The 27,091-nt window shown below is 34.7% G+C and overlaps 2 protein-coding genes across 2 annotated transcripts; one reads left to right on the top strand and one right to left on the bottom strand.

The window, feature by feature from the left end:
• Positions 1-22,506, top strand: LOC136814288 (symplekin-like). Its single transcript, XM_067070812.1, has 35 exons — positions 1-117; positions 313-378; positions 566-619; positions 5,899-5,972; positions 6,588-6,714; positions 7,603-7,653; positions 7,919-7,974; positions 8,381-8,486; positions 9,969-10,072; positions 11,480-11,577; positions 11,730-11,788; positions 12,012-12,048; positions 12,322-12,380; positions 12,469-12,512; positions 12,715-12,754; positions 13,084-13,356; positions 13,809-13,971; positions 14,082-14,246; positions 14,476-14,504; positions 15,000-15,057; positions 15,292-15,478; positions 15,817-15,898; positions 16,358-16,471; positions 16,827-16,895; positions 17,111-17,192; positions 17,536-17,626; positions 17,864-17,933; positions 18,151-18,259; positions 18,909-19,100; positions 19,959-20,057; positions 20,329-20,438; positions 20,882-20,959; positions 21,350-21,466; positions 21,677-21,736; positions 21,926-22,506. The coding sequence occupies exons 1-35, from the start codon at positions 55-57 to the stop codon at positions 22,055-22,057; spliced, it is 3,318 nt and encodes a 1,105-aa protein (XP_066926913.1). The 5' UTR covers positions 1-54; the 3' UTR covers positions 22,058-22,506.
• On the bottom strand, positions 2,034-5,412 carry LOC136814188 (uncharacterized). Its single transcript, XM_067070694.1, has 4 exons — positions 5,222-5,412; positions 3,873-4,751; positions 2,945-3,336; positions 2,034-2,316 (listed from the first exon to the last, which is right to left on the bottom strand). Exons 1-4 carry the CDS (start codon positions 5,297-5,299, stop codon positions 2,097-2,099), a joined length of 1,569 nt encoding a protein of 522 aa, XP_066926795.1. The 5' UTR covers positions 5,300-5,412; the 3' UTR covers positions 2,034-2,096.
• Positions 22,507-27,091: the final 4,585 nt, after the last annotated feature.

Genomic DNA, 27,091 nt, shown 5'->3' with positions numbered 1-27,091 from the left:
AGTTTTTTTTTCCAGAAGATTTTAAAAAGGAAGGAAAAGAGAAAAAAAGGAATTATGGCAAATCGTTATAATGACCCTGGTGCTGTTGATAATTCAATTCAAATCACTTCAGAAAAGGTAATCATAGCTTTTAGATTTTTTTAATGCCAAACCACAATAGCTGGCTAGTTGAAATGTCTCATCTCTAACTGAAATTACTTTTTTCACTTTATATTATCTAGTTTTCGTAATAAACCACCCGATTCAGCTTTAATTATGCTTAAATTTTGAAAATGTTTTATGAGTCAAAATATGTTTTTTAATTCTATTTAGGTCATTGATCTGTTGAATCAAACTCAAGGAGCCAAATCTGAAAGCAAAGTTGGATTCTTGAAACAGGTTTGTGATGATGAAGTGAAAATTGAAAATACATTTACCTAACAACTCGGGCTCGGCAGAATACAATTAAAGGATACCTTACCCACAACTTTCTAAAGAAAAAATTACTTGTTTCCAGCCAGATTGCTACTCTCTCTTTGTTAAAAACTTTTAAAGAAATAACACAACTCTCTATTGTTGCTTTTAGATCCAAGAACTAGTACTGAATAAAAATCCAACTCTGCTGGACAATTTTCTTGATGTAAGTAAAAATCTCTTTGTTATTTCTGCAGATCTTGTTAGGTTTGACCTACATTACATTTATCTGATCCTGAAAATGACAAATATAATATACACAGTAAATCTTTATGCTTTATGATTACCCAATAATTTTAAGCAAGAGCCTTGTCTTAACCTTAATCCCATTAATTTTGTGCCAGTTTAATTTTGGTGCACCTTATGAAATAGGATATTCGCGCATTTTGTAATTTCTGGGAGAGAAAAGGAGGGCAAAAAAAACATTTAAATCACATGCCTTTGACACTTCTAGGCTGTGTTTTAACTAGTTCTTATATCCCAGGGTATCCTATATTGAGGAGACGTTCTTTCTTAAAAAGTGCGCTTGTGTGCCCCTTCACTTATAATGATCAATAATTCGTACACCCTTTTTCGCACACCTTCTATTTTTGTGCATGTTTTCTGTGCGAAAATTAATGGGATTAAGATATACTACAAAGAAATTTTATAATTTTAGAAAAAATATTTCTTGGAAATAATGTGGATACCCCTGGAAAATTGCAAAATTTGCAAAAAACCCTTCAAAAATTCTTTTTCATCTGTTTTCATACCTTAAATTGACAATGGATGAACTAAAATCAGTCTTTTACGCCCTGGAAATTTTAAAATAATTTTTTATCCTCTGAAATAAAACACTCTTTTAGACACCCTGGAAATTCTGCTTAAATCACCTCCTGGAAATTTTTACTACAAAGAAATGGGCCATTACATTAAATTTCCATACAGGAGGGGGGGCATGACAAACTTTTTCAAGTTAAAAAAATATTTCTTGGAAATGTGTGGATACCCCCTGGAAAATTGCAAAATTTGCAAAAAACCGGCCCTTCAAAAATTCTTTTTCATACCTTAAATTGACAATGGATGAACTAAAATCAGTCTTTTACGCACTGGAAATTTTAAAATAATTTTTTATCCCCTGAAATAAAGGGATGAGCTGGAGTTTTTACAAGATACTTCACTAATTGGTCATTTGAAGTGATAGAGATGACGCGTTCTTTAGAAAAAGTAACAAAATTGTTTTATTACTGGTTAACGACCAATCAAATCAAATAAGAGCTTGTAAAAACTCCAGCTTGTCCCGAAATAAAACACTCTTTTAGACACCCTGGAAATTCAGCTTGAATCACCCCTTGGAAATGTTTGTTCAGCCTCCTGGTAATCTTTTGACGCTAATCACATCAGAAGCAAAGTACTAGTTTGAAAATCTTTGGGTATGGAACAAAACTTAGAGAGTCTATGATACTATCACTGAAACGCTTACTTCTTAGGGGATCTACTCCAAAATGTGACCGTTATCACAGTTAAGGAAAAAATGATAGTCAATTTTGATGGATATTTTGAAAGAAGGAGTCAATGTGCGATGGTTTATTTTTAGATAAAATATATTTCGTATGAAAATAAAATGATTTAAGAATTTAGACATTTAAAATTTCAATATTGTATTATGAATGGTCGAGAAATATGGCACTTAACAGGTCCTCAGTACCATATTCAAAATTGGTTATCTTTTCGAAAACGGATTGGTCCTGATGTAGGACAAAACAAAACAACAACATGATAGTTGATACAACGATCAGGATCATATTGAACCATTTACAGGCATGGTATGCTGCCTCCTTCTCATCGTCGATCTTCCATTCTTCATTGGAGGTTTGCAGCGAACTGATGTGTGAAATAGAACGGAAATTTTGTTACAATAAATGCTCTTATATATTTTGTCTGTTTATATTTCTTGAAAGTTGATGTGAACTAAATTCATCAGAAAGGTTAGCTAATACATTTGGTCTCAAAATAACCCGAGTAAGTTATAAGTTTCAGAATTTTTATTTTATTATATTCTGAAATTGTTTTCTGGAAATATTTTAATTACTGATTCATCAAGTTCTGATTTTAATAAAATATGTGGCTAAGGGTTGAATTGCTGTGTTTTGATGTGTTGTTTGTTGGTGGGAAGTCGAATCATTGTAAAGTTTTTCAGCCAGGCCTTCAAATGACAAATTAGAATCTGAATTAATAATCCTCGTGAAGTTTTCATGTAGTTGGAAGATTTTTCCTCTTTTCCCTGCTATTATCTTATGCCTGAAACAATTGAAATCAACCTGAGTCAAAGTAAAATTGTATGTTCAAGGGATTACCTCAAAACCTTTTTTTGAAAATAAATGTCAATTTCAACTTTTTTGACTGGGGATTGAATATTGGAGAAAAAAATTCCGTCAGGGACCATTTTGCTTAAGCCCTCAAAATTTTAGATAATTGTCCGAGTTATTTTCCTGATAAAATATGTATTTACCTCTCTGCATCATCTTTTTGTACTTCATATTGGGTGTGCAGGATATTCTCATTCTGTTTGAAAGCATCTTGCTCTTGTAAGACTTGCTTATTAATGTCATCCATTATGATGACGTCGTCTTTTTTAGACAGCTGGAGATTCGCTTGTGACTCGCAGGTCAAGTTAATGACATGGCTAGAATTATTATTCGCATCTAAATTTAGCGATACATTGTTGACCATAGGGTCATTTGGATCATTTTTCTTCTTTCTTTTATTTTTCTTTTTATTTGAAGATTTGACTTCTTCATCTAAATTCTTTACCTGTTTGTCCTTTTTCAAGACTTCCACATATTTCTGGGTGGACTCTAACTTGCCTTTCACCTTTGATAGCTCCTCGTCCTTCTCCTTGGCCTGAAATTGAAAAAAGAAATGGTATATTGATGGTATAAGAAAAAAGTTGGTTTGAAGGCAGGTTCTATACAGGGTGCGCATAAAAAAGTCCTGGAGTCCTGGAAATCATAACTTGTGTCATTCGAACGTAATTAGTTATCGAATATATTTAGTTATCGAATATATTATTCAGTTCCCACAACAGCTAAAATAATTTCAGTAAAGAGTCGAGAAAAAAAACGTCGAGAGCACTAGTCGTTCGTTGAAAAGGCTATTCCAGAAAAAAGTTTACCCCCTATGTTTAGGTCATTTTTGGGAAAGGTGTCCCTCTGGATTATTTTTTCAATTTTTCAGAATCCCCTTGTTTTTGTTTTTTTTCACTTTTTGGACTACCCTGGATTTTCGACCTCGATTTACTAGCCACCCTGGATTTTTACACTCAAAAAACCAGACCCTGGAATCCATCGACATGATAGATAGATGGTACAGTACAGACTATTTCTTGAGATTTGATTTAAGGGTCTGATAAAGTAACAATGCCTTAAACAACACATTACCTCTAGCTTGTATTTCTCGTGTTGTTCCAGGACACTCTTCATTGAGGCTCTCAAACGCCTCAGTTGGCCATTTTTCAGGTCCAAATCAAGTTCTTGCTTGTCCATAGCTGCAAGATTTTTTTTCTCTTTATTCTTGATTATATTGAGCTCTTTCTCACATCGTTGAAGTTTTGTGTTCACTTTAAAATGTGATTCCTCTGCGTCAGCTGAGCGTTTTTGTTCAGCCTTGAGCAACTTAATGGCTTCCTCGCGCGCTTTTTCTGCTGTCTGGAGCTGTTGTTTGAGGGATTCAATTTGATTCACATCTTGTGAAGAACTAGATTCCGTTTCATTCATTTTCTCCTGCTCAACATCCTCGGTACTGAGTTCAATTTCACTCCATGGCGCAGATGCAAACTTGACGAGATGCTCTTCACGAGATGCCTGTTCTGTTTCCTTCATTTTTCCATCCGTTACCACGTCATGCAAAAGTGTCCCTGCAACATCTTTTTCACCACGAATCTCAAAGCTCAGATTTTCCGCGACGTTTACATCGTTTCCATCGCACACCTTGACGTCCTTAATTTGTTGTGGAGCAACACCACAACTAATCACATGCTCGATTTCTGCGGCTTTGCTCTCAACATCAGCTTTGAGCTTGGTTTTCCGCTCAGGAGTGGATTTAATGATCGTCTCATTCCCGATTTTCTCCTTGGAGCTATCTCTAATTGATACTTTAGCACCGTCAGCAGCCTCGGTCCGAATGTCTTTAATCTCAGTTACATGAAGCTTGTCGTTCAATCCAATCTTAGGAAACGAATTGGTATGTTTGATTTGTTCAACGCTTCCATTGTCCTGTTTCAGGATGCCAGTAGCATTTTCCAAAATATTACTGGAGAGCTATAATGTATAATTTATGTTATGTTGCTTTAAAGATTGAAATGAATGTAAATCGAACTATATAGAATTCGAGGGTTGCTTGCCCTTATGTAGAAAAAAAATAAAAAACGATAAAAATAGAAATTTCGCGGATTGCAAAAAAAATTCAAATTTTTCGCGGAAATTAATTTTCGCGGATGGGCCTTTTTCAAATTTCCAATGGGACTTATTTTCGCGGATGACACCCAAATCCGCGAAATCCGCGAAAATTAATCCCCGCGAAAATTTATCCCATTAATATACGGGAGACGTTAGACGAAAAATGTTTTTCAAAAAGTGCAAAGCACCAAAAGTGAAAAAGGCGGGAGAAAATATATAAACATTTATAAGTCAGAGGGACAATAAATCAAAGATACACTTTTGACTAGACTGAATAGAAAGATCACATCATATAATAAGGGGAAATTTGTATGAGAAAAGTTCATTCATACCTCAGTGTTTCTTAAAAACTCTTGTAGAGTCCTGGTTGATGAGGTTGTCCTCTTGAATAGACGAGACTTCCTCCCCATATCGGCGATTGTACCAAACGATGTGTAAAACAAACAAATTTCAAGTGATAACCAACCAATACTTTAGATTTAACCAATACTTTAGATTTAACCAATATTCAGTCGTCAGTATGCCAACGTGCGGTTCTTTTCAATAGTAGACTAAATTATTCGACGTCAGGCGAAGTTGTTTGAAAAAAATATATATATTTGACGTCCAATGAACTTTTGTAAAGTAATTGACGTCACTTTCGTTTAAAAAAAATCAATCCTTGGTTGCTATAGATATGCGATTCGATTTCGCAGCAGTGAGTTTAAGGGTCTGAGCTCACTATAACGTTTTTTTAATTCATAACTAGAATTAACATATTAAAAAAAACACTAGAAAAACACTGTTTATCAGTGTAATTTTTACTGTAAAATTAGATAACTTCGTAATTGTTTTATAGAAAACAAAGACGTTCTAAGAACAAAACATCGTTACTATATATTATAAAACAAAGTATTTGGTTGGATATTCCAATTACCGAATTGTTGTTAAGAAATCATCGGAGTTTCTAAATCAACTGCAATGAACCCGATATCCGTGACATTCGAATTTATGTCTTTTCTCGTTTTAGGAAATTTTGATATACCAACAAGATCGTTCGAGTGACGTCAGGAAATTTGTGGTGGTCTTCATCGAAGAAGCATGGTATGCATTTGGGTTGATAACTTTTGAACGCATTCACACGAAAACAATGAAATCGGATGCTTTTGGAAATCACCTCAATAACTAGCACTTTTCAACTTTTATTTTTCTTTTGACTTTAAAAACCAAAATAGGCTAAAAACGAGCTATTTGTATCCAAGACTGTATACCTTATTAAAGGAAGAAATTTTCACGGGGAGAAAATTAGGTGGATTTGGCGGATTTGGCGAATTTGGTCAAAATCAGCCAAACTAAGTTCCCGCCAAATTAAATTTTTTCCGTCGTCCACCAAATTAAATTCCCGCCAAATTTAAGTTGCTCTATTTATTCCCCCAAAGGTGTGCTATTTCAGGCTTTAAAACAGGCTTTTCCTTTTTTAATGGCGTTTTTTGGACAAAAATGTCCTTCTTCCGCCAAATTAAATTCCCGCCAAATTTAATTTTTCAAGTTAACCGCCGAATTAACTTCCCTCTGAAAAAAATTTCTTCCTCTAATGTTTGTGAAACATAAAAAATCATGAGATGTGTATCCAAATCAAAATAAAACGGTATTTCGACCTTTTACATGTCTTTTTCAAGTTTGATTGTATAATCTTTGTACCGTCGTTTCTGTTTATAGCAAGAAAGATCCAGAGTTACTCCCAAAGACGATTGGGTGTCTCTCCTACATGATTTCTGATGAAAACACCACCGTTGCAAAGAGGGTCATGTTGGCCTGTAATTCCCTTTATAAAGTCGCTCTTCAGGTAAACGGAAGAATTCGTTTTTTAAACGTTTTATAAGTAACAGACTAGACTAGTAAACTAGTCGTTGAAAACAGACCCATATACAAAAAATCAAGCTCCAAATAAAAAGAATCGAAGGGGTGAAGTAGCTTCTCTTTTCTGAATTTCAACGACTAGAAGCTACTTCCCTCAAAAAACGTTGTTTAATTTTACAACTTTTTTTAGGTTTTTGAGAATCCATCCATCTTTTTTGACTAAATGATATTTCATAGTAACATTGAACATGGGAACATATTAATAAATGAGCATTTCTAAAAACGCAATAAACAGAAAGAAAAATAAATGCAATTCCGCACGGGTCAGACATACAGAAATCTGTATGTCTCTCCTTACGATTTTAGGTGAAGAAAAAAAAGGCGTTGGAAGTAGCTTCTAGTCGGTTATTTTCCTTTTCTCTCACGCACGCTGAATATTTAATTAGTGTTTACATTATCTGATTGACAGTTTTATTATAAGGTTATAAGTAATAACCGACTAGTTTACTAGTCTAGTAACAGACACAACAGGGCTATTCTGTGACTCCACGTTTATAATTCCAACACGTTAGAAATACGTAATAGTTATCGGACAGTTGCGAGTACAATGTGAGAAATACTTTACGAGTTCCGAGATTTTTCCGTACAATATACGGAAAAACCGGAACGAGCTACAGCTACTTCTTTTCGTCAGTTTATATTTTGTACATGTAAAATACAAGATAAATTGTACTCTTTTAAACAAATCAGATTGCAGATATTTTTTGGATCGCCGATAATTCCTTATTATTGTTTTGACCAGCACTGATTTGCGTCTATAAAGTATCGACCGGGACCAGTTAGACCTGGCCTGAATCATTTTTTTTTATTACAGTTGGTGTGCAAACTACGAACCATCAAACAAGATATTCAAGACATGTGGGAGGTAAGACAGGCTATTAGCATGAATGACGTCATTTTATTGTGACGAAAAAGAAATTGAAACGAATTACTCTAAGGCAAATTTATCCCAGATTAATAAAGTTTCATCGAAACCTCCCAGGAGGATTTAACACCTCTCACGGTAAAAAATACGACATATGAATTGGGAATCATTTTTAATGGTGAACAGTTACTCTATGGTAATCCTATTACCTCTACCTACATGTTCAAAAATGGCTAACAGTATGAAATTGTATACCAAATTTTAGATGATGACCGACTTGAAAAGACAAATCTGTGGAATGATCGAATCTGAGAATGATGGGTGAGATATCTACTTTTAATATTGTAACAATCCTCTATAACTTGAGCCCTCTTTAACACGAACACACCTTATTGTCCCGTTAGCTAACGATCCCTAATAAATGATTCTACTACACGTGCTTCAAAAAATTCTCTTTTAGAAAGACAAGGCAGCGACCGTTGTTTTCCAAAAAAGGCACTTTTTCTAGTTTTTTTCCACTAAGATGGCTGCTTTTACCAAAATTTAGTGCTTTTCGGGAGACTGTTTACAAGAGCCCAGATGTGCCCAAATCGAGTTATCTGATAACCGAAATTAGTTTTATAACAGTAAAGTGACCACAGATGCGAGTTCTTATCTTGTTCTTATTAAAATTTTGAGTCAAGCAATAGACTTAATTTAAACACGTAATGGTGTTTCTTATTTTCAGTGTGCGAACGCATACCATCAAATTTATGGAGATGTTGATTTTGGTTCACTCGAAGTCAGGTCAATCATCTGATGATCGGAAAAAAGATGATATTTCAATTGATATTGTAAGTTTTCCATCACCCTTTCTTTATACAAACGCCAATGGTAATCTAGCTGGTGAAATACTTGAGCACCCAGAAAGCTTTAGTGTTTTAATGTAAAGGTTTTACACCCGATGTAATAGTTTTGAAAATGTATAAGATTTAACTTCGTTCTTAACTTTGTGACTTGTAATTGTTTATTGAGATCGACTTTTACTTTTACTTTTTGGACCTACCTTGGAGGTCCTATAAATTAACCCATGTTCGTCCGTCCGTCCGTCTGTCCGTCCGTCTGTTACCAGCTTTTCTCAGGATTGGCTCATTAGTTTTTTCTGATTTTTGGCACAATGATGCAAAATGGCAATGCCCAAAATGTGACGGAGTCCGATTTTTGAGAAAAAAATTTTTCCGGCCGAAAATGCCGGAAATATGCCGGAAATCGCCGTTTTGCTGGATTTTCATTGGACTTTTTCCTTATAATTGGTTGTTTTTTCATTCAAAAACATTATTAATAGCAATGCCCACCATTAAGTATGTTTCAATTTTCAATAAAATTGATTTTTGAAGCCGGAACTATTCAAAAATTGCCGGAACAACCTGATTTCGCCGGAAAGACAGTATTTCTTTAATTTTTCGAGCTGTACTTTATATTTTTTTATGAAATTTTGCACACTGATGCAAAATGACAATACCTAAAATGTGACGGAGCCCGATTTTCGAAAAACATTTTTTTCCGGCCGAAAATGCCGGAAATATGCCGGAAATCGCCGTTTTACTGGATTTTCATTGGACTTTTTCCTTATAATTGGTTGTTTTTTACATTCAAAAACATTATTAATAGCAATGCCCACTATTAAGTATGTTTCAATTTTCAATAAAATTGATTTTTGAAGCCGGAACTATTCAAAAATCGCCAGAACAACCTGATTTCGCTGGAAAGACAGTTTTTCTTGAATTTTTCAAGCTGTACTTATATTTTTTTATTAAATTTTGCACACTGATGCAAAATGACAATACCTAAAATGTGACGGAGCCCGATTTTCGAAAAACATTTTTTCCGGCCGAAAATGCCGGAAATATGCCGGAAAAACCGGTTTTTGACATTTTCTCGAATTTTCATCTTAATTTTTCTCTGATTTTTTGCAGAATGATGCGTATTCACAATGCTCAAAAAATGACCGAGCCGGATATTTCCGTTTTTGCAGATTTTCGTTGGATTTTTTCGTTTTATGTCTTTGTTTTTTTTCAAAGAAAAACATTATTTATAAGAATGTCCAAAGCATGGTTCAATTTTCAATAAAACTGATTTTGGTACAGGAACTTTCTAAAAATCGCCAGAACAGCCGAGAAACGCCGGATTTCATTAATTTCTCGAGTTGTTCTTGTTCTTTATTTTTTTATATTTTGACCAGTTATGTCCTATGTGTTTCATTGTTTCAATGTTCATTGATTAGTTTGATAACCAGGTAGGTCCATAAAAGTATCACTTGTTCGTTTTAATTTTAGGTTCCATCCAACCACCCCTTAGTGAAATATGATGACTTGATAAGCGAAGGTCTGACGACAATGGAAGCTTTGCTTGCTCTTTGTGGCTCTCCTAACATCTCTAGGTAATCTAAAAACTTGCCTCCTTTAAGTGATCTATATATTAAAAGTTTGAAGAAGATGAACACTTTCTGAATTTACTTAGGCAAAAATAAAAAAATGTAGTGTTTCCGGAAACCGGCTGGGTGAAAAAAAATATTTTTTTTCTGACCCGGCCGCAGACTATGGGTTCATCTATATGGTTTATCATAAAGAAAATCAAGTTGACCGTTCAAGCTATCAAAGTCGTTTGGTTAGATATTCCCGCTTGTAAATCAAGTTTTATTCGTTAGTAGCTGATACAATAGTATTCAGGGCTTACTTCATACTGTTTGTACATAAAAGTTATCTTAAGTTCTATTTCAATCAGGGGGGTACCGAGTCAGTGTACTGGCCCATAGCTGGTGGGGTGGTGTATTTTTTAGGTTAAATTGAGTTAGTACAGTGTACTAAAAGGGTGTTCCTCTGTTCTGAATTGATACACACTGAGAAGTTAGTACATTGTACTAATTTCAGTGGTAAAAACACACACAAACCCAGAGAATTCCCATGTATATTTGCCCTGATTTGCCAGGTTAAACTATACAAATCAGCACTACACTGATTTTCTCCCAATGTTTCCTATTTACTTGATTGGATTTGTTTCAGAGTCGCGGCGTGCACAAGTGGAGACCGGCCTTATGTCCAGTCTTGTAAACGTTCAAATCGAAGCTTTCAAGTCTCTTATTTTTCTTTTTCAAAAATGAAAAACTGCTACAGCTTGCCAGATAACCAGAAATCAAGTCAGGAAGGGAAATAACTCAAACTTGGTTTTGAGTGTTTTGACGTGCTAATTTCACCTAATTTCACTGTATCCGAATGACTTTGTCTGTTTCATTGTTTCAGTGTTTGTATATGGGTACAAGGATTCAAATATTTTAATATTGAAATCTTCCCTTTTATATAATTTGGTGCTTTTCTTAACAAAATGCTTCAAAACCTTTGTATATTGTGGCAATTAAACTTATATCTGACCAAGAAGAAATTAGATCAGTGCAGGGGTGGTTTCTAAACTTATCTGATTGAAAAAAACAGCTAGTACAGTGTACTAAAAGGTGGTATCAAAAATCCGGTAATGGAGAAAAGTCAGTACAGTGTACTGAAAGGGTGGTGTCAAAGCCCCGACCGTGGAAGAAAGTTAGTAGTACCCTATGGTCCAATACACTGACTTGGTACCCCCCCCCCCTGTTTCAATGATCTTAAGTTAAGTCAAAAATAGCAAAAAAAATTCACCTAAATATTTTCTTATGTAAATATCTCGTTGGAGTGGTTTGGATATATGACGCTTGCTTGAAAAAAGCGCGAGTATGATCCAATCTCTCTCAATTTGCCGAGACCGTCTTCTCCTGACATTGATTCTTAATATTTGAAAAGCTTCTTACCTTGAATTTTAGTGTGAACCTGATGGCCGTCTTGAGCTCCTTGACAAGCATTGGAAAACAAAGATTTACTTTCTTATCAACCGTAGTTCAAGCATTTGAACTTCTGCATGGTGAGTTTGAAACTTTTCTTGCTTTTAAACTGATCTACAGTGGTCTCATCAGTTCAAGCATTTGAAATTCTTCATGGTAGGCTACAAAACACTCTATAAAGCTCACAAATATTATTTCATATAACTTAAAAAATCATGCAATCTGATTTAAGCAAACCTTCCGCCAACACTATCAAAGTCACAAGTCAGCAGTGTCCGTAAAAATATCAAGGTAAGAAAAAAAAACACTTTCCTATCTTAAAATACTTTAAACCAATAAGATTCGATCTTAAAGGGAAAACAAACAGTAAAAATTTCCTAAAAAGCTTTTTTTACCAAACACATATTATAAATATTTTAGTGAGTAAAACCAACCATATTATTACCCTTGGCAAAGAAAATACTATTTTGTAACTTCCACGGAATCCTAAATATCTACGTTTGTCATTTTATAGATGCAACTGTTCACGCTGATTAAATTACCAGAGTCAGGTATGTCTTTAGAACAGATAATCCATTCCACTCCAATCCAGCAAACAATATGGTCATATATTCGATGAGATTTAAAGTACAGTGTCTCAACAACTCAACAACTCAAACACGCAAATTTGCTCCAGTTAACGAAATTTTGAGTTACAGAGTAAAGTTTCCAAGGCATTATTAACTGAAGGGACCCTAGGCCTTGTTCGAGTTAAGGAGACATTCGAGTTATAGAGGTTCGAATTAAAGAGACTCCACTATAATCTTATGCTGTATTGTATTTAGAATCGTATGTCACACAAATTGGAACACTACTGACTGATCTAGGAGCCACACCTTCGGAGGTATAAATTATAACCTTTCCGTTTGCAAACTCTGTGCACAAAAGGCTATAGTGTAGTAATGCTAATCACATTTTCATATATTTTTTAGATTCAGAAAAGTTTACCGAAAGTCACAGAATCTCGAAAAAGAAGGTTGGTTTTAACATAAATTCTTCAATCCAATTTCTCGCTCCCATTTACGTTAGAGGTAGCGTCTAATGCCAGTTTTTTAAATATTGTAACAATTAAAAATGCGAAAATATACTCTCTTGATAATTGTTTTCAACACAAAAATGAAACAATGTTTGTCCACTTTACTCCTTACTACACTAATAAATTTTCCACATATTTTTAGAGCTGAAGAAGAGGCAAGAGCAGCCAAGAAGAGCAGAAAGGTTTGGACTTCCCCTTCATGTGATGGATATCTCTTAGAAATGAAACGCTTCAACTACCAATATTAATGTTTATTAAATAACGTTTTTGCCCGTAGAAAATACCTTGTAGAAAGATAGCTTCGATATTTGAATATCCATGAAATGATATGCCCTGGCGGTACTTCCTTTATTTTTAGAATTTGATTCTCAGCTTTCTTTGAAATTGTATTTATTCAGAATTGTTTGTAAACGAGGACTCTTTTCACCAAAAATTTTTATTAGAATAAAAAACTATGTATTTCCTAGGTTTGTTAAATACTAGCGTTTTAATTTTGAACATCTTCCTCCAGAATGAAGATGGGTCATCCGGTCAATTTAGTTTATCCAAAGCCATCGAGCTCACAACGGCTGATATCGTCCCACGGTTGACGAAAGAAGTCGTAACAGACGTCGTGCTTGTTTCAATGTTGTTCCTACCACGGTCATTACCGGTTCAGTTTCAAGAGACGTTCACACCGATCGCAGCAGCCGGGAGTTCATCGCAAGTTGACCATCTTGGAAGGTTGATGGCCACGCAAATGACCAATGCAGGCATCGGAGTCGGTATTGAAAGAGCTAAAGAGGTATGATATATCATCACTCACATCATTATCCTGAAATTTCCTGATAATTATTATCAAAAGTTGAGGCGCCTCTCCACACAATTGAATAAGTTTAAAAAAAAAAAAAAAAAGAGAAGTGGTATTTCACTGGCGATTACTCTTCTCGACCTATTCACATCACCTATGTCTATGTCAAATAGCCCTTTTTCCCTTAGCCCTTGCAGACTAAAAAAACTTATGCTCGTTTACCTTCCGATGTTTTTATACGTCGCGGTGGAACGCATTTATACTCAAGCCAAATCTGAGAAGTGGTACATACATATATACCTAACTTCATCCCTCTCGAGAGGGCGAAGCTAATATTCGACCTGTATCCTGGGCCTGAGCCAGGGGGTACTGTCGGGGTGAACGTAAGCAAAGGAGGCTGAAATTGTAATTGTGTTAAAGACGTATTGTCTTTTTTACGTGTTTAGATAGCTACAAACGAAGCGAAAGCTTTGAAACAAGCCAAGAAGAAGAACAGAAAACAAGAGGAAAAAGAAGAATCAAAATCAACAACGTCATCTTCAACTTCATCCAAAATGGCGGATAAAGGGATGGAAAAACTGTCTGCTAAAGACACAAGATCCATTAGAGGTATCAAGGGTTATTATTTTTTGAAGGGCGATTGTTTCATTAAGAATATATTCAACAAATTCCATTAGTTGATATTTGTATAGCTATTGACCGAGTTCTTTTTACTTCAGATATCGCGGCAGAACTAAAAAGTGGTTCAAAAACACAGCAAGATAGCTCAGGCCGCATGAGGAAGATTAAACCGTTTAAATTATCGGCTGCTGCGTTACCACTTGGCCGAAAGAAAACCAGTGAAATGTTACACATGGCTTTCAAACGTATTCTCAAGTCCGACAGTAAGTTTGTTTTTATTTCTATCCTTCAATAAAAATTTTCTTTATCCCGTGAGAGGGGTGACCAACCAAGTGCACTCGTCCAGCCGCTCCTTCGCTTCCCAGTCCGACAGACCCGACCCAAGTCACGTGATGGTTGTCAATTGTTTTTTATTCGAGTTACGGATTTGCAGTGCTGAGGTTTAGAAGGCTGAGATTTTACTTAACAGCCCTTTTTCATTTTTCTTTTTAGAGCAAGCCATGGTAGCTGGCACTACAGTGGTACGTTTTTTTTCCTGTTTTATTCTTTTTGTAGTCTTCGTGAGGATTTATTCTTTTAAATTATGAGATTTGAATTGATAAAGACAATGAAAGCCTTTATGCATTAGATTTTAAATTGATTCACGGATAACGGTTGATCAAGGAAAACTTTTTCAAAAGTTAGACCAAGTAGTTTTGATTCAATAAAACATTGACAAGGGGCTTGGTACTTTTGTCCGATTTTTAAGCCATGGTTACTAAAAATGAAATGGGACATAAATTCAAGGATATTTCTCATGATCAACTTGGAGCAGAATTGAACTAAATACTAAGAATGAATTTTACAAACATTGCTTTACCCCGATCGGCCACTGATGGTACCTGAGAAACATAATTTTTAAAAAAACATTTCTTCATTTTGAGTGCCAAAATACAAGTAACCCGTGATCAATTCAAGCGCAAAATTATAATATTCATAACTCAGCCAATATAAAGCTGTTTATCTTGCCTGTTTAGGAAAGATACAAGATCATTGTTGGGTTAGCAATGCAGTTTTATGGTGATTTAACACAAGGTAAACATTGTTACACTCGTTGAAAAGACTTTGTATGTCTCTGTTTCAAGGTACTCTCTGCAGTGTTTAGGTTCGCTGCAAGTTTATTATACGGGATTACATAACTGCTGAAGAATCACAGTCAACCAATAAGGCGTTCCCAAGTACAACAAGTTGTCTTAAGCCATATAGTCTAATGGTAATTTTAGTGAAACCGTTTAATAAAACAAAATATTTTTATTTCCTAATTTCAAGCATTGATCGATTTCGTAATGGAAGATTTTCGATCTCGCATCGACCTCGGTATATTGTGGTTGTACCAAGAATATGTCAAAGCAGAATCACAAACACCAGGGAGCTCTATGAACGAAAATTCACAATATGCGTTGTGTTTGAACAGTCTTTTGAAAGGAATGAGACGATGTCTGGAACCAAGAGATAAGTATGTTGTTTTCAGTAATTCTATGTCTTTATTGACTCTCTCTAATTTGATCTTCAAGAGACTAAGGATCCTTTTCGAATTAGAGAAAGATTCAAATTAAAGAGAGACATATTAAACCACTTTCCAGCTTAGGGAACCAATATTTTAGTTCGAATTACAGAAAGTTTTGATTAATGGAGGTTCAAGCTGGCTGGTCGTGGACACGGTTGGATTAATTCAAAGACTGTCTTTAATTTTTAAACTACTGGTCTATCCATCTTCTGAAAAAAATAATTAATTACAATCACTATTGGGATACAGTGCATCATATAGTCAGCTTAAATCCTTTGTTGTTTTAGATCTTTCACAAGGTTTTTACTGGAAGCACCAACTCTACCTAACTCTGTCACCAAAGTTATTAAAGATTACTGTATTGATTCTGTAAGTCAATCATCCATCAATCAATCGATATAAGTCTTTTATAATCTTTTTTAAAAAGAAATGTCTCATTCACGCTTAATGATTATACAGTCTGGCAAATTTAAAGTTATAGCTCATGAGACGTGTTCTGTTAGTACTGAAGACCCCACATGCCCATCAGAGTCCTTCATCACGCCATCACGTAAAAAAAATTAATCACCCCGAAAATATTCTCTTATCACGCTCAAGGCTTCATACCAAAGAAATTCTTATTTCAATCACGCATCATGCTTTTTGAAATCATAGATCACACACAAATGCCCAAGTGTCACTTCATGAATGCTTTAGTTTGGAAAAAGACAAATTTGCTCTAGAGTACTTTACCCAGTGATCAGTTTACAGTATGGCGAAGGAAAAAACAATAATCTGTATAAAACTTCTCTAACCTGAGTTTTTTATCATCCTTTTTCGTATTTCTAGGAACGAATTATGATCGGCTTTTCAACGCTTCGTGAATTGATCAGCAAATCACCAGCAAGAAGCAACGTTTGGTTACAATTATTGATGGAACTGACAACTGCGCAAAAGGAGCAGGTTTGGTTTCATTGAGGAGGCTCTATGTTTCTTAATTTATGAAAATTTTTGTTAATGTTCTTAACGTGTTCTTATAATAGTTTCCTTACTTAAGTGCATAAAAAGAGCTCAGGTGTATTGGTAAGCTTTCCCTAAACTTTGATTTTTATAAAATTGTTCTTATAAGCGTGCAGAATTTGAAGAGTATTGTCATTTCTTTATCTCAATTTTACAATTTTCAGTTAACTCTCGTTAACTCGGGGACTGAAATTATAGAAAGATTCGAATAATAGAAGTTTGGATTAGAAAGGGTTCACTGTATATGTTTTGAAAATGTCTCCGCTAATGTAGTCATAATTGACCTTGTTACCTCAAGGTTCGTGTCCAAGCAATCCATTCCGCCAAGAAACTGCACACTCAAGATGACTTTACTGATTTGATCGAGGTAAATCTTTTGTTTTCGAATATTATTTTGAATGTTCTATTGTCATACTTCATTGGGACACTCAGAAATCAGTATATCTTCATGCTAAGTTTCTTGACTATTTTCGAAGTAAGTTTGGGTAATTACACTCTATCATCTTTAAATCTAGGAAACATGAAACTGCAAATATTATCACCTTTATCTTTTAATTTGGATTCCATATTATCTGTTGTCAGGATTTCGCACGATACAGTGTTCAACAATTGACATTAGCAGAACCACCTCCTCAAGAAAAACCTACCGACGAAGAATTATTAGGTCAGTTACCCTTTTTCAGAAAAACAAACCATATATAAGAACATAATGCTCCGATGGCCAAAATATTAGGTGTTTAGAATATTTTAAGGTCTCTTTATGGAAGACATCAAAAACACCCAATTTCTTATAAAAATACATTAAAATACTTAGTAAATAGTGAAATTACGAAGATTTTATGAACATATTTAGGCTAAAAACTCAAAAAGTAAAGAACGTCCGGAGGCTTAGGATGTTCTTATAAAAAAAGGTGTAGGGGATCTTCAGCAGTCAAAAAATCAACCTTAGTATACAAAATGAATCGCCTGGAATCACTAATAACTTACATTCAGATTTCTAATTTCAGAGGGCAAACGAGAATGGACGGAAGAATCGATCAAAGCTTATTTGTATCTTTATCTTGCTTTGCTACCTAGCAACCACAGCCTCTTTCTGAAGTAAGTATTCACCTGTGCACGTGGGCCAGTCCAGAGGGAATTGAAAAATGGAGTGTCGCAATCGCTTTTGTTTATTTGATAATGACAGAATGATGGATAAAAAACGTTGGTTATAAAACCGCTAGACTATAAAAGAAAAGTTATTTATCTATCCCAGCGTTCATAGGGTCCGAGCGCGAGGAGATTGAATTACGGATAAAGATTGCAGATAACAACCTCTTCTTTCTTTGTTGACAGCTTGGCGGACGTTTATGTGGATTCAGCACCGATCACAAAGAAAACCATATTACGTCACCTTGAACACCCCGTAAGTACCCTGAAAGTTTCTATCATAACACCCCGATCCTACTTTATTGTGTAATGCCATTATCATGCTCCAACAATTTTATTTGCTGCTTCTCTCCTTTATATCTCTAAATCTTTTATGTCCTATTTTAAACCTTTCTGAAATAATCAGGTGAACTATGAACTGATGATATAAATCTTCACACATTGACTCGTAAAAATGGTTCTTTCTCTTTCAGGTGCGAGCAATAGGAATGAACTCGCCTGAACTCTTGATGTTAGTCGAGAAATGTCCTGCAGGTGCTGAGACACTCGTCACACGTGTTCTTCATATCGTAACCGACAAAAGTAAGTATTTTATAGTATTAAAAGCTCTTCGGTTACAAACGGATTCTGTATCAGTGAAATAATTATACAAGAAAGCTTTTCGTCCCTAAATTCTTCATGATTTCAAGAATATGGTCTAATTCTCTGTGTAAAATAATTTCCCGTCTCAGACGAAAAACCTTGCTTTGACGACTGTTCATCAGTCCTCACTAGACGAAATATCTTTCTAAGATATCCTTCCCATCATCAAGTTCCACTGAGTTAGAATTAAACGGTGTCTATCTGTTTGTTTGTCTGTCTACTGCTGGAATTCGGCTGAAACTTTTAAGACTTTTTCTTGAGGTTGTTTTTTCATTTCCTTGAATTTTGGAATTTGGGCTGGGTAAGAGGCCCTTTTGGGCCTCGAAACAACACTGAAGTTGAGCTAAGTGTAGTCCTCAAGAAATTCTTAGATAGAACATTTTTTGATAGGACTCGAATAAAGGTTCATTTTTCATGATGGTATATCATGATAAATGTCTCTTACTTTTCAATAAAGTACCAACCAGGGCAATTAGGCTATTTTCCCCCACGAAAATTAAAATGATTAAGCATGTGGTGGAAAAAGACTTTGTCAGTCGAAACACTGGAATTAAAGTTTCATCTTGTTGTATCGTCTTTCACTTTGTAGATCCACCAACGAATGAGTTGGTTCAGAAAGTCAAAGAATTATACAACAAACGGGTTTCGGACGTCCGCTTCCTCATTCCTGTTCTCAATGGTCTCCAAAAACACGAGGTTGTAGAAGTGTTACCGAAACTTATCACACAATCGCCCAATGTCGTCAAAGAAGTCTTCAACAGGTTGCTGGGCTCTTTCCAATGTAAGACTTTCTTGCGATCTTACCATTCACTGCATTTTTAGAATGTAATGGAACTAATCCGCTTTGTCTAAAGGAAATGAGAAAAAAGTGGCTCTGAAAAAGTTGTATTAGAGATTTGCTTATTTTCGAAGAAATGAAAATGCATACCATACCAAGTATCACATAAAAACAAAGAAAAATATCGTCATCGACTACACGTTTTTCTTTTTATAAGAACGTCAAAAATTTTTGAAGCCTTCGGATGTTCTTAGTTTTTTGGATTTGAAGCCTAAAGATGTTCTTAAAATGTTCTTATTTTCAGCATTTTTTTAGCATTTTGATGTAATTTCTTAAGAAAATGCATGTTTTTAACTCTCTAAAGCCTTAGAATGTTCTTAGAATGTTCTTAAATTTTTGGGCCTCGAAGCCTTATGTTCTTATATAGTTTGTTCTTATAAAAAAAAAACGTGTACATTAGAGTCGTGTTTAGGCTACTTACATCCACTAACGGATTCGTGCTCCTTAAAGACTATCTGGGGTTTTGTAGTGGTCTGCGATTCAGACTAAGTTGTGTTTAGCCTAGTTCGCTAAGCCCGTATTCACAAGGCTAGCCTACACGGATTACGGCTATATAGCGTTTCGGCTCTTTAAAGCACTTTAAAGAAATTCTTATATTTACGGATTTTTAAGTTCGCCTTTGAATATTGATATTCAGATAGATATTCAGTCACAAGTAACTATCAGATTAAATCAAGTGATTGGATCGATTTAGCTAAGATTCTAGACTAAGTGGTATTCGCCTCTTTATTCTTCTTTTCCATTATCATGATTCAGAGCAAAAGTAATTGATCTTTTAAAATATGATTATTTTCTATTAAGCCGGAGCTAGTGCACAGAAGCCACCTGTCTCGCCATCCGAACTTCTGGTCTCTCTACACACCATCGAAAGTAAAAGCGACGTCAAAGCTATCATGAAAGGTTCGTCAAATCATAACAATGAATATGATTGTTGAATTAATGTTCAGCCATTTTTCGCTCTGCTAAAATCGTGAACTGTCACTTTCACACTTTTAACTTTATTTACTAATCTTAAATATGTGCTAAGGTTTTGATTTTGCGGCTTTTGTATCATAAAAGTATGTGCAACTTTTATGGAAGAGTGTCAAAAAGCTATTCCCAACAAATTTATAATTGATAAGCAGCCGGAAACCTTTTTTCTTTACAGTCGCCAATATTCTTTCTTTTCCAGCCATCAATATCTGTTTCGGTGAGAAAGAACTTTACACGCAGGAAGTGTTAGCAGTGGTCATTCAACAATTGATTGATATCACACCTTTACCCACTCTCTTTATGAGAACTGTATGTTTTCTTTTGAATAAATAAATCACACAGGGGTTTTGCGTTGTTTTTTTTTAATTGGAAGGGGAATGAAAAATTAATTTTAGATTCTAAGCTGGCGAATTCTCAGCAAGCCTAGCGTATTGATTAATATAAATATACTTGACGAACTGAATCATTAAATCGGCGAATTGAGATACCCTGGACCGGCGAACGGTCTTAAATAAGACCCCTAAACCACATCATACAAAACGATCATTTATATATTCTACAAGACTTGTATTGGAGTGATGTAGCTTTTGATCTAAGATCTCTACATGACGTTTTGTAAATAGCTAGGTTTTAACGCGCGGTGTTTTTTGCACCTTTTTCACATTCATTCCATATTTCAATCATTGCTCTTCAATTATCTATTTTGCACAATTTTTCGATCCTTTTTTTTTCAACTTTCGATAATTTTTCAGGTGATTCAATCGTTGGGAATGTGTCCGCGACTTGTCGGATTTGTCATGAATATTTTGTCCAAACTCATCAACAAACAGGTCTGTTAAACAAAATGATACTGTTCCAAATTCTTCAAGCAGATTTTCCTTATATTTATGTTTCTTTTATGGTTGATTTATAATACCAAGTACTACAGTGAGTACTTAACTCGCGGCTAATCAATACCAACTATTAATTACAGTTCTATAGGTATATAATAAGGTTGATGCTTTAAAATCAGTCCTTGTTTGCAAAGTAATTTATTTAATTCAATCGATAAAACCAACGCTAGGAGTATGAACTTCTAAACCATTGACTTGATTATTCTTCAAAAAAAGAAGCCAACAATGATGGCTTGTGATTCTTTTTTTACTCAGTTCTTAGTTACATGGGATTTCTTCACGAGGAATTTTCGAAAGATTGATAACTCTTAAATCTTTGTTTCCAAGGTTTGGAAATATCCGAAAGTTTGGCAAGGCTTTGTGAAATGTTGCCAGATGACCAAGCCACAATCATATCCTATACTTTTACAATTACCTCCAAAACAACTCGAAAGTGTTTTTAAGGTAAACGATTATTCTTGTTTGCTAGATTATTTTTTCATCTGAGTTAGACTCTACATTTTTGGAAATATCTACTCCTCGTACTCCCCTATTCCTAAATCTTCTACCGATTAGGTTAGTGGTATAATTTTTGTTGTTGTCCGAGTTTATTGCTGACAATTACTCTTTGTTCTTTTGATCATGTCTTTTGGACATTTTCTTCATTTCTTTTAGATATGCCCTGAATTGAAACCGTTGCTTGTTGCTCACATCGAAAATATGACTGCTAACCAGGTTAAAGATCTTTCTGCATAGTATTATTCCCTAAGACTATAATCTGGTCATCTTAGACTATTCATTGCTCAATGTCGAATTAGAAAATTTTCACGCCAGAATTTTACTTGTTTTGTAAAACCTTCCAAACTAAGAAGTTTTCATTTCAGATTTTTGTTTACCAATTCTTTTCATTCCTCTTCTTTTCAGCGTGGTCACATCTCGAAAAATATTATCCAAATGTTTGAGAAAGATGAAGCCTCGACATCAAGTAGTAGAGGAGGCTATTCTTCTGCCACCTTCTCCTCATCAGCTACCAGCTCTAAAATGGATACTGATTGATGACCCAATAGTTGATGTAGAGTTCTCCTTGTTAAGATGACATACTCATAGAGTTTTAAACGCTTTGGTCTGATAAAATGAAGAGACCTCTGTAGTTGAAGTAGTACAGATTACTGACGTCCTTGGTGTAATCCAAATTTCAGCAGACGATATATAAAATATTTTGGGAAGATCATTGCCATTGCTGTTTGACTTCAGTAGAAAGGATAGAGATGTCAGAAATGTTGACAATCATTATTCGTTGGAGCAACTTCCAATCTGGAGATGATTTTGTGAGAAAAGGCGTTTTGTTGAAGTTTCATGTGACCAAAAATAATTTAGAAGAAATCAAACTCCGATCAGAACGAGGGTACTTTTGAATGTGGTAGACTTTTGTAGATTTTAATATTTGTAAATAGTTATATCTTTTTTTGATACTCAAAGATCTATCAATAACCCTCATCAAATGATTTTATTTTGTTTCGTAATATTTTATCAATGATTCTCACTCAGCCGAGTCGCTACTTTCCGAATTTGAAATTTTTTCCGGATGATGTTTGTAACTTTTATTATCTCAATTTATTCGATTTTAATATTCAGTTTGATTTCAAATTACCTATAGAAAACAAAAAAAATGAACGACCAGCAACTTGAAAATGAAAATGAAGATCTCCTCGGCAGTTTCTTTGACGAAGACCGACACACTGTGCCAAAACATACACCCAAAACACAAACTGATTCAGTGACAATACGCCGGTTATACTTCTTGGGGCGTTTGATTTCGAAATTGTTTGAAGAGCATGGTATCGCTTACTGGGTTACTGGTGGAACGCTTTTAGGTTGTGTTCGACACAAAGGTTTTGATTCCATGGGATGATGATATTGATATTAGTATTATGGAGATAAACGAACAGAAACTTTTACAAATACGTGATATTCTCCATAATAATGGACTTGTGTTAATGGAAAGCTTTTTCGGATATCGGTTATTTCATGAGCTTGAATCGAAACGGACAGCAGCATCAAACTTTGGAATCCCTTGTTGTGATATCACAATTATGCGCCATAATCGTAAAAATGGTCGAACAGAATTAAAACATGAATCGGCCCGTGATCTATGGCAGAGGGAATTTTACGAGCAAGAGGAAGTATCATCTTTCGAGCAAAGGTTGTTTGGAGATTTTAATTTTACGGTACCGATCGATCCTCTAGGATATTTGTTTCGTTACTATGGAAATGACTGTTTGAATGTTGGAAGAACTCAAGATTTCGATCACGAGACTCGATTGAACGTGAAGAGCGTAGTGATTGATACTTTAAATGGATTTGAACCAGCGAGACCTTTTCGCTGACAGTGAAGAAGAAATCGTGTGAAATCTTTTTCACACTGTGAAACTGTTTTTATTATTATAGAAATCTCACACGAAGGAATATCCTAAAGTGATACGTACGCTCTTTTTTAATATCATCTTATAATATCATTCAATATGGTATCGTAAAAATGAAGAACGGCGTGCTTTGATGCTTTCTGAATCGAAAAGATTCTTTCATACGCAGTTTTCCATTTTACAGCTGAATATTATAGATAAAAGGTGGAATAACAGGGGGGGGTCTTGCAGTTACTCCTTGACACTATGTGGAGTAACTGCAATTTTGGACATTTTCTACAGACACCACCACCCTTGCAGTTATTCCATAGTGTACTAACTGATTTTACCCTCAAAATTGGTGTACACCACCCCCAAAAATCCCAAATTTGGCAATTTTTTCACTGAATTCCTCATTTTTGATACCATTTTACTGGGTATGTCTTATTAACGACCGTTCAAGAGTTAAATATCTCAAACATTTTCCAAGTTTGTTAAAATATCTTTCATGCCTTGATTGACGAAAAAATTTTGTTATTTTTTTGACTTTTGAAAAAAATGTTTTGAATTTTTTTGCTTCTGGAATTTTTAAAAACCTAAAATTTTAAGTGAAAAATTGAAAAATGTGCTCACTTAGTACACCATATCCTACCAAAATCGACAATTTTGGGCTTAGGCACCACCGATGTTGCAGTTAGTCCACTGGTGGAGTAACTGTTTTCCCAAATTTTGGTTTATATACCACCACGGTAGTAATTGTCATAGTGTTTATATAATAACTGCATGACCCCCCCCTGGGAATAATCAAAATGTGTTGTTATCTTTGTTACTCAAAAGCTCTTATCGAAGTTTTCATTCGCATTGCAGTCTCTTGATATTTTTTGTTTCCAGTTTGAACAAGTTTTGTAGAAAAATAATATCAACAATCGCGCCCTACTTTCTGTCGCAGATGCCGGATATCATAAGACATACACGTTTTTTTTTTATAAGAACAAACTATATAAGAACATAAGGCTTCGAGGCCCAAAAATTTAAGAACATTCTAAGGCTTTGGAGATTTAAAAATATGCATTTTCTTAAGAAATTACATCAAAATGCTCAAAAAATGCTGAAAATAAGAACATTTTAAGAACATTTTTAGGCTTCAAATCCAAAAAACTAAGAACATCCGAAGGCTTCGAAAATTTTTGACGTTCTTATAAAAAAAAACGTGTATTTGATAAAATATTTTCTTATGTCGACGTACAAGAAAAAGCTTGTATAGGGGAAAATTGGATTTTAACTATGGAATATTATTTGAAATTTTTGAATAAATATGTGCTAATCATTTCGATTTCTCGTTAAGATGAATTTTACTTTATGAAGTTTCTTTTACTGCCGTTTGGTGTACAATATTTGTTCTAATATTAAATTTTTTCCTGGATTATTGAATCTCAAACATTAGCTTAGGATTCTATTCCACAAAAAAACTCAAAAAATAGACTTCATAACCTTTTCACGATGTTAATTTTTTGGTCACGTCGCACTACATTTGTTTATTTTGTCTTCTACATAATTGAAGTTTATCTCGTCAAATAACGTCATTATGACATACAGTAATAGGGGAATTTATAATGGTTGTGTCATTAGAGTCTGTCTTAGAGATCAATTTTCTTTCATATTTGATTTTAGACACAGATTAATAATCATAGAAACAAGGGAACTTGGCTCAGATTTCAAGCTGAACACGAAAAAAGAGCATCATTTTTTATTTTGTTGATGAGAGAAACAGAAGAGAGAGGGTTACAAGAGAAGACAAAGTTTGACTTGCCTCATAAAAAGAAACTCAGCGTTTAAAGGTAAGTTTTTGCCTTTATCCTTTTAACGTAACAGCCATGTCATACAATTAATAACTGGTAAAATAGGGCCATTCAAAAGTACGTACGCACTGAGGAGGGGAAGGGGTCCTTCAAAAAGCGTACAAAAACGTTCGTGGAGGGGAGGGGGTCAATCAAGAAAATGTACGTACGCTTTGCAAACTTTTTCAAGCTATTTTTTCCAGTTTTTCCTAACTTTCTATTTGAAAAATCAAAATATCAAAGTCCTGTTAGCCCACCTTACTTGTGTTGTCTATATATCAGCCTATTATAATCTTTAAGTTTCTTTAACTTTGATCTTGTCTTGAAATCAAGTCAATTTATGTTATAATTTCAATTGGGGGGTAGAGGTAATCGGAAAGGCATACGTACGCGGAAGGGGGGTACTATCAAAGCGTACGCGAGCGTACAAGAGGGAATGGATCGAATTTTGCCTACTTTTGAGCGTACGTACTTTTTGAGTGGTTCCTAACTGAATGAGAGTGTGTTCTTCTTAGTCGTGAAAATGCACATCGGGGGTATCATAATATTACAAGACTATTGCAAAATTAATCAAAGCTGGAAGTTTTGAGTTATGGAGTAAGATTTATAAGTCATTGTTAACAAAAAAGACCACAAAACATTGTTCGAGTCTGTTCGAGTTAAAGATAGTCAGCTGTATTTGCTCTTCTCTTTTTGTTTTGGTTGTTAGCTATGTCATGCGTGTTTCTGTATTGACAAAGTAAAAGAAAATGGTTCCCTTCTCGAACGAGGGTGTGGTCCGCGAAACCATCACATCTTTTTCCTTATTCTCCAGATGAACATTACTTGCCTCGTTTTGAGATTATTGTCAAGGTGATTAACTCCCAGCGGATTTTATCAAAACTATTTTCTATTCATAAAAAATAATTTAATGTCTCAAGGGACATAATCACCAATCACCAATTGTTTGAATACGAGGCAAGTGGTGTTCGTGACGTAATTTATGAAAAGTTTTATCCGCGGCAAATTGTATCGGACTTTATCTCAATGAGTCTAAGACTGAATTCTAACCCTAAACTCTAATGAAGGTTTAGATGACATCAAAACTGTTGAAGACTACAAATATTTGGGTTCATTTCATCCTCTGAAAAAGGCTTTAAATTCGCAAAGACCTTGCTTGGAATGTTGTTTGTTGCATTCGATATTTTGGGAGTACATTTCTACAAAAACACTTTGTTCACACCAGTTTTTGAAATCGAAAACAGTTTGTCGATACAAAACAAATACATACGAAATGAATTTTCTTTTATTTATCTACATATACATATATGTCGGTACTGGTTCTTCAAATCTGTCATAGATGATCTAACAAAATTTCTACTTACTGATTGTAGTGGCATCTGTACCTTGGTCTTTGTGGAATCTGATTTGAGGAGTGGTCAATCTTTTATACCTTATTTTTTTTAATTTTTCTTTTTTTATCATGGACTTTTTTGGAAATAATAATGAGTTCAGTATCGTTCTATGTAGAATCGCACCAATAATGACATATTATTATTGGTCTGTAAATTACAGATTACTAGGTAGCCAGAATAGATTATTTGAAAGAGAACTATAACTCTGGACAAAACCCTTGTCCATAAACTCTTTTCAACCCCTAATAAGCCCCCTCCCCCGAAGTCAATGCTGTTTTCAAAGTTTTCCCCAGTCCCAACAAGTTCTCTAGCAATACTGATATTGGAGGGAGGGGTGGACAACAAGTTGTGTCCAGAATTGTAGATCAGTATTTATTGTTGACTTTGTTCATTGCTTAACTAAAAAAAAGTGAAGTCAACGAAAAAGTCGGACCCCTCTTCTGGAAAGTGACAAAC

Source organism: Clytia hemisphaerica, unplaced genomic scaffold, assembly GCF_902728285.1.
Source record: "Clytia hemisphaerica strain Z4C2 unplaced genomic scaffold, Clytia hemisphaerica genome assembly, whole genome shotgun sequence".
Taxonomy (NCBI): domain Eukaryota; kingdom Metazoa; phylum Cnidaria; class Hydrozoa; order Leptothecata; family Clytiidae; genus Clytia; species Clytia hemisphaerica.
This window is presented reverse-complemented; position numbering and strand designations above follow the sequence as displayed.